This window comes from Oryctolagus cuniculus, chromosome 8 (genome assembly GCF_051225735.1).
Source record: "Oryctolagus cuniculus isolate XC-2025 breed Fujian yellow rabbit chromosome 8, ASM5122573v1, whole genome shotgun sequence".
Lineage (NCBI taxonomy): Eukaryota > Metazoa > Chordata > Mammalia > Lagomorpha > Leporidae > Oryctolagus > Oryctolagus cuniculus.
Genome location: NC_142874.1, coordinates 92,740,400 through 92,756,159, shown reverse-complemented (window position 1 = coordinate 92,756,159; position 15,760 = coordinate 92,740,400). Strand labels below are relative to the sequence as shown.

Genomic DNA, 15,760 nt, shown 5'->3' with positions numbered 1-15,760 from the left:
AGGCCATTAGCAGGGAGCTGCATAGGAAGTGAAGCAGCCAGAACTAGAACCGGCACCCACGTGGGTGAGAGTGGTTTCACCCACTGTGCCATAACACCAACCCCAAATGCTTCTAATTATTTTATTCAACTTTATTTCAGAACAAAACATACATTATTTAATTATTTAGAGTTAATATTAACAAAATGTGACTTATGTTAAATGCAGACAAGCTCCATGTCTTTCCCTAGATGCTTTTGTACAAATATAGCTGTCCTTGGTATTACTTATCTTTCTCTGTGAGTACCAGTCTGATACACAACTGCAGACTCCGTGTCCCCTTAAGAGATTATAAACAAAGACCAGCAATTCTGATAATAAGAGGCTTCTGATATGAATAATTCTATAAGTTTATTTCTGAAATAAAAATAAGCAGAACTACTCTTGTTGTCTCTTTTCATGATATCAAGTAGGTCACGTTCTGATTTCATAGTTTTTCCTTGTATCATAATACCTGATGTAATTAAGAATCTTTTAAATGGATAGAAGATACAGAAATGTTAAAGCAAATCTCGTTTAATAGAAACAGTTTTATTCAATTGTATGTGTTTTAAGATTTATTTTATTTATTTGTAAGCATTACAGAGAGAGATATAGACATAGAGGTCTTCTATCCGCTTCTATCCGCTGGTTCACTCCCCAAATGGCCACAGTGGCTGGAGCTGAGCCAATCCAAAGCTAGGAGCCAGGAGCTTCCTCCTGTCTCCCTCATGGGAGTAGGGGCCCAAGGACTTGGGTCATCTTCTGTTACTTTCCCAGGTGCATCAGTAGGGAGCTGGATCAGAAGTGGAGCAGCCAGGACTCGAACTGGCACCCATATGGGATGCCGGCACAGTAGACCAGGGCTTTAACCTACTGCTCCACAAAGCTGGCTCCCATATGTTCTTTATTACACATAAATTTCATAAGTACTTTCTTTAAATCTTAACTAGTTACAATGTTGCATTTATAATGAATAATAAATTTATTAAAATTATTCACTTTCCCATTTATGTTTTAGTACCATGTGCCATTAAGCATTTGTAGATGTTACAAATAACCAAGATCTGTGGTATAATAAAGTATTAATACAACTTAAAACTACTGATCTTTACAAGTATCAGCTGCAGATGTGGTAGAATTCATGCACATAATTGAAAATTCCATTAATTTTTCAGGTCCAAGAAATTAGCAGAATTAACGAGGATGAAAATGACTATGAAGAGGATTTTATCTCATTTTCTACATATTCTCCCTGTAAGTTTTCCTACATATTACATACATTCATAACCTACATATCATGGTATAGTTGACTAGAAAAGTATTTAGTTAATTTAATGACTTTCAACTTATGTTGGAGATATTACTACATTATAGTGTTCATTTCAATGCTTTTTAAAATTTAAGCATTAATAATCAAACAGCATTTATCCATACCTGGAGAGCATACAAGTCATGCTGCTGTAAATATTTTGTTGAATTGAAAAGTGTGTGTTTTTTTTTATTTTTCTTAAAGCATAGCCACGTCTGTAGAGGACCTCAGTTTTCTTGTTATAAAGTGAAAAGCTTGTACTAGAATGCTCTCTGAGGTCCTCCAGGCTCTAACAGTTATGATTTTCTCTGCTGATATCTAAAGACTAATTCAAGCTGTTCCTACGTGTTTGTAAACTCTACCCATGTTGCGTGTTTCGTTAGTATACAATACTTACTCAAGACCTACCAGCATGCCTGCTAAGCATCTCACACACCAGCTTTCTGAAACATCCAGACTCCAATGACAACCCCATCTCCGTAACTGAAAACGTCTTACTTTGTTCAAGTCAATGCAAAATCTTAAAACAAAATATTTATTTATTTAAAAGTGAGAGTTAGGCAGAGAGAGAGGTCTTCCATTCTCTTGTTCACTCCCCCAATTGTCCTCAATGGCCAGATCCAAAGCCAGGAGCCAGGAGCTTCTTCCGGGTCTCCCACATGGGTGCAGAGGCCCAAGGACTTGGGCCATCTTGTACTGCTTTCCCAGGCCATAACAGAGAGCTGGATCAGAAGTGGAGCAGCCAGGTCTCCAACCGCCACCCATATGGGATGCCAGCACTGCAGGCGGTAGCTTAAGTCTCTGCACCACAGCTCCAACCCCAATCCAAAATCTTTGACATCATTCTTTGCTGTTGTACTTTCTCTTCTACACCATATAGTGCTCGACTCTACCATCAAGGTGTCTCACCTGTTTCATTGTCACTTATCCTAGTCCATACTGTCATCACCTTTCCCCTGGTTTATTTCACTGGTGAAATGGTTTTCAATGGAGAGCTAATTGCTACCACTGTCAGTTATGCAAAACACAGACTTTGAGTGTTGTGACTCAGATATGGAGTATTTCTATTATTTAGTGAGTATGGACACCAGAAATGCTAATAAATACCCTACAATGCACAGGAGAGATTCTCACAAGATTAGCCCACCCGAAATGTCAACCATCTGCCATTAACAAACACTGCAGGAATAGGCATTGTGACACAGGGGGTTAAGCCACTACTTATGATGCTGGTCTCCCTTATCAGAGTTTCAGTTAGACTTGGCTTCTCATTCAACTTCCTGCTAATATACATGGTAAAGCAGCAGAAGGTGGCACAGATGCTTGGAGCCTCACCTCATGGGAGAATTTAGTGGAGTTCAGGGCTCCTGACTTCAGCCTGGGCCAGCCGCAACTATTGTGGCCATTTGGGGAATAAACCAGCAGACTATCTCTTTCTCTCTTGCTTTCTTTCCCTGCATTCTGCTTCTCAAACAAATCAATTTTTTTTAAAGTGAGGATATAGCATTGTGATATAGCAGGTTAAGCCTCTGCCTGCAGTGCTAGCGCCTCATATCAATACTGGTTCAAGGCCTGGCTGCTTCAGCTTCCTGGTAATGTGCCTGGAAAAGCAGCAGAAGATGGTCCAAGTCTTTGGGCCTTTGCACCCACGTTGAAGACCCACATGAAACTCCTGGCTTTGGCCTGGCCATCTGGGGACTGAACCAGCAGGTGAAAGAACTGTCTCTTCCTCCCTTTCAAATAAACAAATCTTAAAAAACAAACAACACTTCAATAGCAACTTCCACATCTGTGGCCTTTCATGCCCTATGCTTCTTGAAGGAACCAACCTCTCTTTTGCTCCCAATATCTTCTTGGAAGTCATAATCTTTCTCATCATTTACCAGTCTCTACATAATCATTTTGATCTGATCTCTGACCAAAATGCTTGGCCTTAGCTGCAGTGAACACACCAAAGCTGCACCTGCCTCAGGGAAATTGTTCTTCCTGCTCCTTCAACATATTCTTCCTCCAGGTGTCTACACGACTGGCTTCATCACTTCTCCTTTCACGTCATGACCTCTTTCTCAACCATTACTTTTCATTTCCCTGTATCTGCTCCTTTTCTTCATTGCATTTATCTTCACTAACATTTTATGTATTGGGATGTTTTTAGTCTGTCTTCTCCTTCAAAAATATCCAACTATAGGGATCAGGACATGTTCTGTGTAGTACTTTGATTATATTCTCAATACTTGTAACAGTACGTATATGATGCTCAGTTAAAAATTATTGACCATAAGTTTATCAAATGGCAAATTGATCTGCAAATCAAATATAATGTAATACAATGCCTTAACCAGTATGCATTGGCAAAATCAATAAACTCCTTTAAACATTATTGCAGAATTCATGAAAAAGCATGTTCAATATTAATTGAATTAATGCAACAAAATATAAAGTTATATATTATCATTTTTAACAATAAAAGTGATGACAAAGAATGGTTGATAATAACCACAGGTTCATCATGATATTTAATCCAGAGACCTGTCTATAATAAAATATTATTTCAGTTCTTTATAAAGAAAAGCATCATTTCTACAGTTTGGAACTGTTTTGTATATAGAACTTGTGATTTGGTTTATCCCTCAGGCACTTTCGTGGTGGGGTGTGTGTTTGTGTGACTCATAGAATGTACTAGATCGGTGAATATCCACTGGTTTCACCATCACTAGTAGCATGCCAAAATTCACTGGTCCATTCAATCTGACTTTCCAGGGCTGGATTCCAGATTCAAGCATATTTGACAAATAACAGGTAAACTCTGTTACTTAGTCCGGGTTTTGAAACGCTGAACACATAAACATAGTGGCCATGAGCAATTCCCTTTGAAGGGGGGTGTAATTCTAACTTGATGACTAGTTTGTCCAGACAGGAAATAGTGAAAGCCCTTTGCTAGCCTGAGCAAGATTTCTTTCCAATCCTTCTATCTATTCCATCAACCTTTCTAGAACCTACTGTATTTCATTAGTTTGGCCTCATTGATTGGTATTGAGGTAGAAAAATGAATGAGGTTTTTGTGCAAATCATGCAAAATGGAAGTCTGTCTGCTCTGCTCCTGCCGGTAACTAAAGAAATCTTGGTTCAGTTATAATGTTAGAAGCTGGATCTTTCTTCTTTCTCATGTGAACAAAGAGAAAGAAGAGAGTCCATGTGGTATGACTGGACACCATCACAGACATGGAGTTTATACATTATTAATTGTTTTGTACCTTTCATTTTTAAAAAAATCCTTCTCAACAGTATTCGGAGTTTTATTCATTATGTTTTAGCTTGCAACAATTTTAAATCAATAGTTATTGGCACTGACAATAACAATTCACATATTTCAAACTCTATTTGGAAACCCCAGATTCTGCCTTAAATTTTTTCGAATCCTTTATGCAGAGAGTTTTGTAGAGAAAATTTAATAAAATATTTCAGTCTTAAAGTTACTGCATTCTGATATAATTTTTGCTATTTCCTTACCAAATGGGTAAAGAGCATTTATTGTATAAAATATAAAAATAGCATGTTTCTTAGAGTAGAGGGAATTTTACTGGGTCATTTGGCTAAATCTCAAGTTAGAATGCATTTTATAGGTGAGATAACTGACCCTTAGATTTACCTGATTTGAACGCCTTCCCCATCAAAAAAAAAGAGTGAATATTTTTTCTCAAGTAATATTTCTAAAAGTTAATTTAGTAACTGCAGTAAATATATTTATATATAAGTTTAGCACACTAGATATATATTAAAATAAGTCCGATTCATTTGTATTCATTACTTATAAGCAAATCAAAGTTCATTTCTTTTACCTTGCCATCACTTACTTAGTACCTCCTTCATTGGATCAGTTTTCTAATAAAATGTGTCATGCTATTAAAGATAGGAATCCACTCAAATAATGACTCCAGAGAAGCAGAAAGTCACTATGTGCATGACTGTATCATGCACTGAGGTAGTAAGATAAGGAAAAATGGAGCTTTTCCTGTTCATTTGGTAAATATTTTAGAAGCCCAGAAATGACTGTTCACTAGAGTTATGCATTTGACAACTTTCTTCTCTTTCGGGTCATAAACATTTTATTAGCAGGACTACTTCTTCGGTATGAATTTACAAAATATAAAATGCCTCCAGATGGTGTGTCTAAATGAAATCATGCCATCTTCACCGTTCACAGCCACAGAGAGCCCAGCATTTCATCATGAAAGCAGGAAGACACATGGGCCAAGTGCAGACGGAGCTGAGGCAATTGGAACAGCAGGGGGAATACTCGAGAATGAATCAGGCATGGAGGCAGAGCACAGGCTGGCGGAGGTTGACAGTGGGAGTCCTGAGAACCATTATGATGACTTGTATGCGTTCATCCCAGAAGTGGAGCCAGAAAATTATTCCCGAGAGTCACGCTTGAGCTACAGACCTCCCCTTCCCCCACCACGACCTGTGACTGCTGGCTTCCAACTGGAAAAGCCTCACTTCATGTTGCAAGGTAAGCTTAAAGCTGACAAAACAAAAAAGATTGACATCCTACCATAGAACAATGCGACGGCAGGTGTACACAGATCAGCTACTGAAACCTTGAAGCAACTGGGAAATGAAGCGAGAGACACCTGCCTCTACCTCTGCTTCCTTGCCTACCTTTTCTGTCTCTTCCCTCCTTTTTGTTTTTGTTTCTTTCTTGTGGAACAGATTCCTGACAAAGCTTTAAGAAAGTGACGAAATCAGACTTGGAAGGGGTTTTCAGTTTTGGTCATAAAAGGAGCCTTGGGATCTAGTCGGAAAGTAAACAATATTGCTTTTTGAAAAGTTTTTGTCTTCCAGCAAGAAAGGGTATTGTTTGGCACTCAGATCAGTTTGCAGTCTTGAGCACTTAGCTAACTGTAGGAGAAGGAAGGTTGATGGCCTACCACACTGGGACCAAAGTGTAAGAGCACGCTATACACTTCTAGAGTGGGAAGCAGGAAAGGGGCTACCAAGACCCTGGTTCCCAGATGCAGGGCTTGGGCAAGCTAGGCAAGGATGGGGAACAGGCTCTTGCAAAAGACAAGAGGAGGAGCTTCCACGTCAGGATTCCAGTTCCGCATTCACTTTCCCAACATTATTTTATGTTTGTTTTCCAAATTCATAGAAGAGTCTTAACAAAGAAAATGTAAAAACAAAAATGAAAAATAAATACTCATTAGTAAACCCTATCTGCCACTATACATTAGACAATGTGCCCTAGAAGGCCACAGATACATAAAGACTGTTTTACAAAGTGAATTTTGAAGCCATGAACTTCAGCACATGTATATCATCTCATCAATGCCCTAGGCATGAAATTACTCACAATGACTTGTGGACATGTTCATTGGATAAACTAAGGCCATAGAACTCTACAGAGAGTACCTCTCAGTTGATAAATCGTATATGGTCTCTCTTTATCTGCATAACCAAAGAGTAACTCTATAATTCTTTGACTCAAACCTAAGAAGCTAGAGCTTGTAATTAGAATATGCCAAATACTGACTTCTCTGATCAGATTTCCTGGGCTTTTAGGATTATTCTTCCTTTTTTACATACTCTTGCCTGGTTATTTAAGGAGGTAGATTTTTAGCAATGATTTATGTTGGCCTTCATTTATTAATATATGACCTGAATTGAGAAAGCCAAGGTTCTACTCTTTAACGAGCAATATAATCGGATAGTTTGGGAAACAGAGTAAAATGCATTATTTCTAGTGCCAGCCCAATGTTAGAGAGTTGGGAAGAGAGGTGGGTGGAGAACAGAGACAGTTATCAGCTCAGAAAATCAGTTCACAAAGTAAGACAGGTGACACATTCTGCTGAAAATGAAGCACTGCAAAAAGTGATTCCCACACACGTCATCTGATTTCACCCGGGATTCTGTCAGTGAGACACAAGTCACGATGTCAAAACTCTCCAAACCAAATTATTCATAAGGGAAAAGGCAAGTCATGATGATTTCAAAGTTAGTGCTAGATTCATGGGTAATTAATCCCTCTTTGGTTAAACTAATGAAAGCAATAAGATGTAAGACTCTATTCAGAGATTTTCTTGGTCTCTGAACCTAAGCCAATCCAAAACAATGGCTGAGTTCTCCTACAGTAATATTCTTTTTAGCTACCTTACTATTTGTTTCTCCCTTAGTTTCTAACTCTTTCCATTAAAATCCTAGTAACTAAAAACACACACAGACACAGAGAGAGAAATTAGATTTTCACCATAAAAAAGAGGTGGGGCTTGGAGAAAGGGGAAGGACAAAAAAAAAAATACCCTCTCATTGGCTGGTAAGAGAATCATCAAAAACTTATTTATTGACCAAAATATATTATATAGGATGGGCTTTTAGCCTAATAGCTAAGATGCCAGCATCTAATGACACCTAGCTCCAGTCCCTGACTCCAGCATCCTGATAACTCAGATCCTAGGAGACAGTGGTGATGGCTCAAGTATAGTCAGGTCCCTACTACCTATGTGGGAGTCCTGGATTGTTCCCAGCCCCTGACTTTGTCCTGACCGTTGTGGGCATTTGAGGAACGATTCAGCAAAATGGAGCATGTTCTATCTCTCTCTCTCACCCTCAAATGAATAATCATTAAAAGTATCTGTCTCAAATGATTACTGCTAAAACATTTTAATATTTTTACAAAACATATACAGACTTTGCTGAATATGAAAACCATATAGTCTCCAATCTATAACATTTTTTCCATATGAATTAATTTTCAAGCCTTTGATTGTTTATGCTGTTTTTTATGTCCTGAACCCTAATTTCAGCATCCTTTATTTATAAAGGAGGCTCGTGTTGTCTTGGAGATACCAAAAGCTGCATTTTTGAAGGTCAGTTTGTCATAGCCACAGACCAATTTCTAGGAAACCAAGTAATGGTAACTTTGACTATTCCCTCTGTAATTTTCACAGAAATTGAATTCTAGGCAAAATATCCAAAGCAAAGCAATAGGAAAGATAAAATGACTCCTGATGCAAAGAAAAAAATTAAGAATATTATGCTTATGTGTGTACAAATTGTTGCACTCTTAGTACAAAGTTGGTCTTTTGTACAAAGTTAATTGAAAATGAATTTTAATGGAGAATATGGGAAGGGGAGGGGGTGGAGAAGAGGGAGTGGGGGTGGGAGAGTGGGAAGAATAACTGTATTCCTAATGTTATGAAATTTGTATTTATTTTTTTTATAGTTAGTGAGAGAGAGACAGAGAGAAAGGTCTTCCTTCCATTGGTTCACCCCCCAAATGGCCACTACGACCGGCATGCTGTGCCAATCCAAAGCCAGGTGCTTCTCCTGGTCTGCCATGCTGGTGCAGAGCCCAGGCACTTGGGCCATTCTCCACTGCCCTCCCGGGCTACAGCAGAGAGCTGGACTGGAAGAGGGGCAACTGGCACTAAAACCCAGTGCCCATATGGGATGCCGGCGCCGCAGGCAGAGAATTAACCAAGTGAGCCACGGCGCCGGCCCTGAAATTTATATTTCTTAAAAAATAAATAAAACTTTATTAAAAGAATAAAATACGAGTTTGCAAAATATTTGGAGTTTGAGACTGACTTTTACCTTTCTGTTTCCTGATATAGTAGCATTCACTATATAATACAGATAATGTGAAAAATATTTGTAGGTTTTCAAACAAATCCATGTCTTAAAATGGTTTTCTTAAGAAAAATTCACTATTACAAACCACAGGAAGATATGTCTGTAAATTTATGAAGTAATATATTTTTCAGAGACTGGAATTGTTCTTTCTTACACTGTTTCCTATGTCATTTGATTAAGTTACTCTGGGAAGCGCCAACAAATGACAGAAGGGCACCGATAATACTGCCTATAATCAGAGAATAATCACAATCTAAATATTTCATAAGCAGGAAAAACGAAGGAAGGCCAAATGGAAAGAACTCAAAACTGGTATGATCCTGGTGTAAAACAAGAAATGGGAGCTGAACCCAAAGGAGAAAAAGAAAACAGAGAGGATGAACTGGAGCAGGAGGAGGAGGAGGAAGACCCATACATCTTTGCTGAAATTAATGACTGTGAATATGACACGATCCTGGCCAATCTGAGTATAAAGAAAAGAACTGGAAGTCGGTCTTTTATTATAAACAGACCTCCTGCCCCCACACCAAGACCCACAAATATCCCTGCAAAAGAGGAAACCACACCTTACATAGCTCAAGGTAATGTGTTGTGGCGGTGGTGGTTTGTAGATTTATTTTTGCTATTTTGTGTATTGGAAGGCAGGCAGTGGTAGGTGATAGGATTAGTTCTCCAAAACTCCAAAAATTAAAATTATATTTTCAAGTCTCAGGTGATTTATATTGGTCTCTTTGTGATTTAAAAGCATAGTGAATAGAGAAATAAAAATGATGGATTGGGTCCTGATTTCTAATTCTTCATTGATAAGAATAATTTTAACAAAGCACCCAGGAATCATGAAACCATTGCAAATGTAGATATGTTATATTTGACATTTCCTCCATAATTCTACAACAGTTCAATTCCTATAAATTATGTGCAACACAAGAACATTTAAAATACGATTATTTGTGCATAACATTTTCCAAAGAATCCTTGCTATTGCTTAAGCATTATGTATTGAGAAATTTGTGTGTGAAAATTTAACAAGTATATATATATTATTTACTGATGTACAGTGTACTTATTTAACAGTGACCTACCACTGCTAATATTTAAGAAATAAATGAAGACACTCTAAAAATTAATAAGTGTTCTAGACAAAATAGAAAATGTAAATTGGAACAGTTATCTCCATTATAAAGCTGGGAAACAAGCTTTACTTAGATATCAGATTTTTTATCATAGTGATCTCGGCTATAATTCTTTTTTTTTTTTACAAGGTTGCTAGATTTCAATAAATGCATTTAAAAGAGAAAATGAAAATCTCTCCATACAAGAATTTTGTTATATTCTAAAAACTTTGGAGTGGTACATCATCTTTTATACTCTGTTCCTTAAAGGGTTTCTTATGACCACAAATATTAATTCCTGTATCATATTGTGCTACTTTAAAGATTTCATCATCCCTTCTTCCCATTGGTAGTCATATTCTTATTTTCCAATATCCCTTTCTTGTTCTCTGTTCTTGTTTTACACCATTAATTGCTCTTTTTGAGGGAGGTGGCAGAGAAGAAGTAAAATTCAAATCTTTGTTTTGATTTGGGTTTTTTATAAGGTCTTATTATTTTTGTTTTTCTTCTGCCTTCATATATCATCTCATCAATCTTTGTTAGTTGTTTGCTCTGTCTGTGCTTGACATTCCCATCAAATATGGGTATTCTAAGCTATGTTTTCATGTTGAAGAATGAAACATGAAAAGCCTGAATGGAAACTCTACTTGTTAACTTGTGGACTGCTCTGTAGGGATAAATAGAGGTACCCTACTTTTTTCATTAAATGACATCATTCAGTAACTTGGCTTATGTAGCTCTATTTTCCTATGCTTTTCAGTTTTTCTAGAATAAAATCCAATTAACTCTAGTCTGCACTTACATATATATAGTGCCCAGAATGCTGAGATCACAGCATGAGACGACCTGGAAACCTACCATTCAAATGCACAGTGTAACTTGCTCTCCCTGTTTCCAGGCCACTGTGTAATTTCTGCTACCCCTGTGCCTTATGTCCCACATCCACAACTACTTCTATTCAGTTTGCCTAAGGAATAAGTCTCTCACCACAGATGTGCATCTCACCTTAGGGAACTGCGGGAGTTTGAGTCTGTACTGACTCAGACTTTCAGCCAATCCCCACATTAAGGAAGTGGATCGGGACGGATTTCCTCCTCTCTTATTTATATATTAACTAAATGAAAATATATTCATACCGATTATAAAGTCTTTCTCAGTATTAAATATGTAAATTCCATACATAGCAACCGTACAACTTGTCCTATATGTATACACATGTATAGGAATGTTAAAACGTTTTAGGAAACCTGATTTTCTGAGATATTTTGAGAGTTATATGTCTCATGTTCCATGCTAGGCCTGACACCGTCAGTATTTATAGGACATTTTTGTAGTTAAGTTATACAATCAAAGTTGTTCTTACAATATGTAAGTTACGTGGGGAGAGGAAACAGTATTAAAATAGTTTGTTTGGGTTTGCAATTAACCATATAGGACAGTTGTGTTTATTTGCCCCACGTTCCAAATCAGTAGTAAAAGCTAGGCTACAAATGATCTCTCTAAAACGTCCTCCCATTATTTCTTCCGTCCCTTTCACTCGGATATACTTATCTGCTCATTTTGTGTGCCATCGATTTTTGATCATTCCATTCTCTCAGTAGGAAGAGAGCACTTAATCAGCTAATTAATTCTTTCTTTGTTTGTTGTTCTCTGCATTTCATATGACAAAGATCTTTCATCATATAGTTCCATTTTTTCACAACCTCAAATAAATCTATTAAATAGAATTGCTACCTTTTCCCAGAAAGTCATCCATTTGATTAGAAGAAAATTAAATGCCTCAATTCTTGCCAAAGCAAAGAAGTGGTAATAGAATGTTGGCACCTCCAGGGTTAACAGAGCCAAAACAAAAGGATGGGGAGAAAGGGATGGGAAGAATGCAGATGCAGAATCCCAGGAACCACAAGTGCTGACAGAGACTAGCTTCTGTATGGGACAATGGGAACTGCCTTGGCAACTCCGTACAATAATTTTTATGCAATTTTTGTCACAGTTTCTCCTTCATGCAATAATCCTGCATGGCTGACATTAATATCCTAATTGTAGAGATAAGGAAGCTGATATTCAAGGAGTTTTACTCTTTTGCCCAAGATAATGAAACTAGGAAGAAGAAGAGGTAGGATTTGAGCCCAGAAGTGTCTGGCTCCCATACCTGTGCACATGACACCACAAATTTTCTTCAGTATCCTGGTTATTTCTGGATTATTCATTAATATATGTTTCCTCCTTTTAATCCATAAGATCCCTAAGAAGAGCAACCTCATCTGCATTTGTCCATCATTGTATCTCAACAGTGTGAGAAGTTCAGTGCTGAATTCATAGTGGAAACTGTGACTATATGATTAATTTTAACTGAATGAATGAATGATGCAACTCACAAGAGCCACATCAATGTCGTTATAAGAGAAGGCATCGTTGACACTCTGCAGCATGGTCAGAAGAATGTCAGCCTACTACATTTGAATGAGCCCGAACAAAAGAAGGGAAAACACTAGGATAGTCACATATAAGTGAGCTTTCTAATTGCTTTCACAAAGCATTACAGTGTCCAGTATCCCCTCTGCCAGTAGTGTAACTTAGTACTGCAAAACTGAACCCATGTTGACCTATGTTAGCCAAAAATATATTTCCAAGTTTATCATGTTTATATTGTACTAAACCAAATCTTATATTAACAGTCATAACAAGAATAATTTATTTTTCTTAAATAAGAAGTTTTGAACTCTGCCTATTTTTAGATGTCTTTTTTTCTCCTTGTTATATTGGAAGGGATCAGATTCATTAAGCTTCAAGAACACAGAAGAATTAATATGGATTTGCAATTTTCTTTGGTAACAGAATTCTTTAGACAAATCAAGGAGAGAGAATCACCATTTAGGATGGTGTAGACAAATCATAAAGGCATACCCATAAATCATGCAAAAAGATAAATACCTATTGGAAAGATATTTTCTACATCAATAGACAATTTTCCATTTTCCCTTCACATGATTAATAGAACAAAGATCCTTTTTCAGAGTCCATGTGGCTGATCTGGGGTAGAAATAATTTCCTTTTCAATTGCTACTGAGTTGCCCTTGGCATTTTGCTATGCAACAAAGTTGTACGTGACCTTTTGGAGAGCTACTCAGCCATTGGGACCCCAAAATGTCAAGTATAACTCAGTTGCTCTCACAAATTTTCCACTTGCAATCCACTTATATTTGAAATTGATCACATACAATGCTATTGAAATGCAAAAATGAGAAAAAGTCCTTGTAGAAATGCTTAGGAAAATTAATCCCTATCATCGTAAACATGACAAAGTAGAATGGTCTCTGTCCTCATTTGTAAAGAATTATAGTCAAGTGGATTAAAGTAGGTCTTGGATCAAGTACCTTGGGTCCCATTCTCTGGCTGGGTGAACTTGTCCAAACCATTTAGCTTCAGGGCATAGTATGTTTATCACAGGTGCTCTCAGAACAGAGGGACATGTTTACCTTTCTGTTTACAAGCCTACCATTCCTGTTGTTCCCTGTGTCTCTTGCTCTCACCTTTCCACTAGTGGGTGCTGGTGCAGCTCTGCACGGGAGCAGTTGTTCTGAGTTCCACTCAAACTGTCAACTGGAGGGGACAGAAGCTGCCTGTGTAACCCAGGTGGTTTAGTTGCCTCTTTTGCTTCTCACAGAAGATCAGAATCCCCTGGATCCTTCTGAGACTGTGAACAATACCTGAAGAGGCTGTTGCAGACCACCTAGTATGAGTGTTTTCGTAATATTGATGAACTTTTCCAGCCTCAGTTTCCAAGGATTCTCGTTCCTTTACATCCGAGAGGTTAGAAGGTGGCAGTAATCAACTGTGGTGGGAGTTTGCATTGATCTGCTCATGTAATACAAATCCTTTAATGCCAACACTTAGATGTTCAATGACCTTTTCCCCCTTAACATATGATACGTCTAAACTCTTAAAAACTTCTTGAGTAAGAAGTTTAATTGACCTAGAGCAGTTCTTAATTGACATTGATTTCTCTCCAAGAAGACCTTAGGCAATGTCTAGAGACATTTTGATTGTCATAAATAGAGTATTGGTGGCATCTAGTAGTTATAGACCAGGGATGCTGCTAGACACACTGCAGAGAGCAGTGATCCTCTGTTACTTCTTAGAATAGCAATATTTTCTGATCCAGGGGGAGAAAAAGGCCAGAGAAGTCACTTTTGGTCAACACTAAGCAGGACCCAAAAGGTGAACTCATCATAGAGTCCAGGGTCTTCCAGTGACTTCCTTACTACTCCAACCACTTCTCATTGAAACAAAAGGGAAATCACTTGAGCTGTTACTAATGACTATACTTATAAAATTTCCTTATTGCATTCAAACTAGCAAAAAGAGAAGTCAAGCAATGAGCCAGGATGAAGTCTTACAGGAGATTAACCCTCAAGGTATAATTTCATAGAATCCCACAAACCTACTGTCCTCTTTAGTCTGTCCCAAATTACTGGATACAAAACATGTCTAGAATATGAATACTATTTGAATCAGAAAAAAAAATGAAAAATTAAGCTGCCTAGGAGTAGAGAACATATTCTATACTAAGATTGCCCACTTTAGGAGAGGATTTTTATTGGAACACTTTGTTTTTTGTTTTTTTTTTTAACTTTTATTTAATGAATATAAATTTCCAAAGTACAGCTTATGGATTACAATGGCTTCCCCCCCATAACGTCCCTCCAACCCACAACCCTCCCCTTTCCCACTCCCTCTCCCCTTCCATTCACATCAAGATTCATTTTCAATTCTTTTTATATACAGAAGATCAGTTTAGCATACATTAAGTAAAGATTTCAACAGTTTGTTCCTACACAGAAACATAAAGTGAAAAATACTGTTTGAGTACTAGTTATAGCATTAAATCTCAATGTACAGCACACTAAGGACAAAGATCCTACATGAGGAATAAGTGCACAGTGACTCCTGTTGTTGACTTAACAAATTGACACTCTTGTTTATGGCATCAGTAATCACCCTAGGCTCTTGTCATGAGCTGCCAAGGCTATATTGGAACACTTTGAACACTTAAAATCTCTTTTACAAATAAGAAAGAAAATAAATGTTTTCTTCTGAGGAAACTAAGGCATTCGTTGTTATATCTACTGCGTTAGAGTTTGTATGCCACTTTCCTTAATGCAGATTTAAGGTAACTTTCCATCTCTGCCAATCTCAAGAGCAAGCCTTAACCACATCATTGACCTCCTGTGTGCTGGCGGACCATTGACACACCCTTCCTAAAAATGAAAATGACCCGATGGCATATATCTGCCAGGCAGAAAACTATCCCAGATGAAGGACCATCCTGTAATGTGGCTAGGACTATTTGCATCCACTTCACCTTGAATGTACCTGTTCGAATGTGGTGGTCTGTATTTGATGAATTTGTTCAATGACCTGTAATTATTGCTAACACAGTGGAATGGTGATTTGAAGATGACTGGAGGGCTCCATCTCTTTTTCCATATGCAGAGATTATAGATCAATCAGTTTGCCTTTACAAGCTTAGGAAATCCTGCTCCCTGTATTTACTGGCCGAAAGAAGGGGTTGCTTAATAGTGCTTTCAGTGACTCCTTCAGCTGTTCTGTGATTATCTTTTACAGAGAGAAATTAAAGGAACAACCTAGGGAGAATCGGCTTCAAGGATTGAATTTTGACCCT

At 37.7% G+C, this 15,760-nt stretch overlaps 1 protein-coding gene across 4 annotated transcripts in view; it reads left to right on the top strand.

The window, feature by feature from the left end:
* BANK1 (B cell scaffold protein with ankyrin repeats 1) overlaps window positions 1-15,760 on the top strand; it is a 352,635-nt gene that overhangs the window by 305,940 nt on the left and 30,935 nt on the right. For 2 of the 4 annotated variants that reach the window (XM_017347389.4, XM_089303019.1), the window contains 3 exons: window positions 1,197-1,275; window positions 5,535-5,843; window positions 9,232-9,543. In XM_017347389.4, the coding sequence (XP_017202878.4) occupies window positions 1,197-1,275; window positions 5,535-5,843; window positions 9,232-9,543 (700 nt within the window). The remainder of the gene's footprint in view (window positions 1-1,196; window positions 1,276-5,534; window positions 5,844-9,231; window positions 9,544-15,760) is intronic. The other 2 variants (XM_008267565.5, XM_089303020.1) reach the window with 1 other exon arrangement.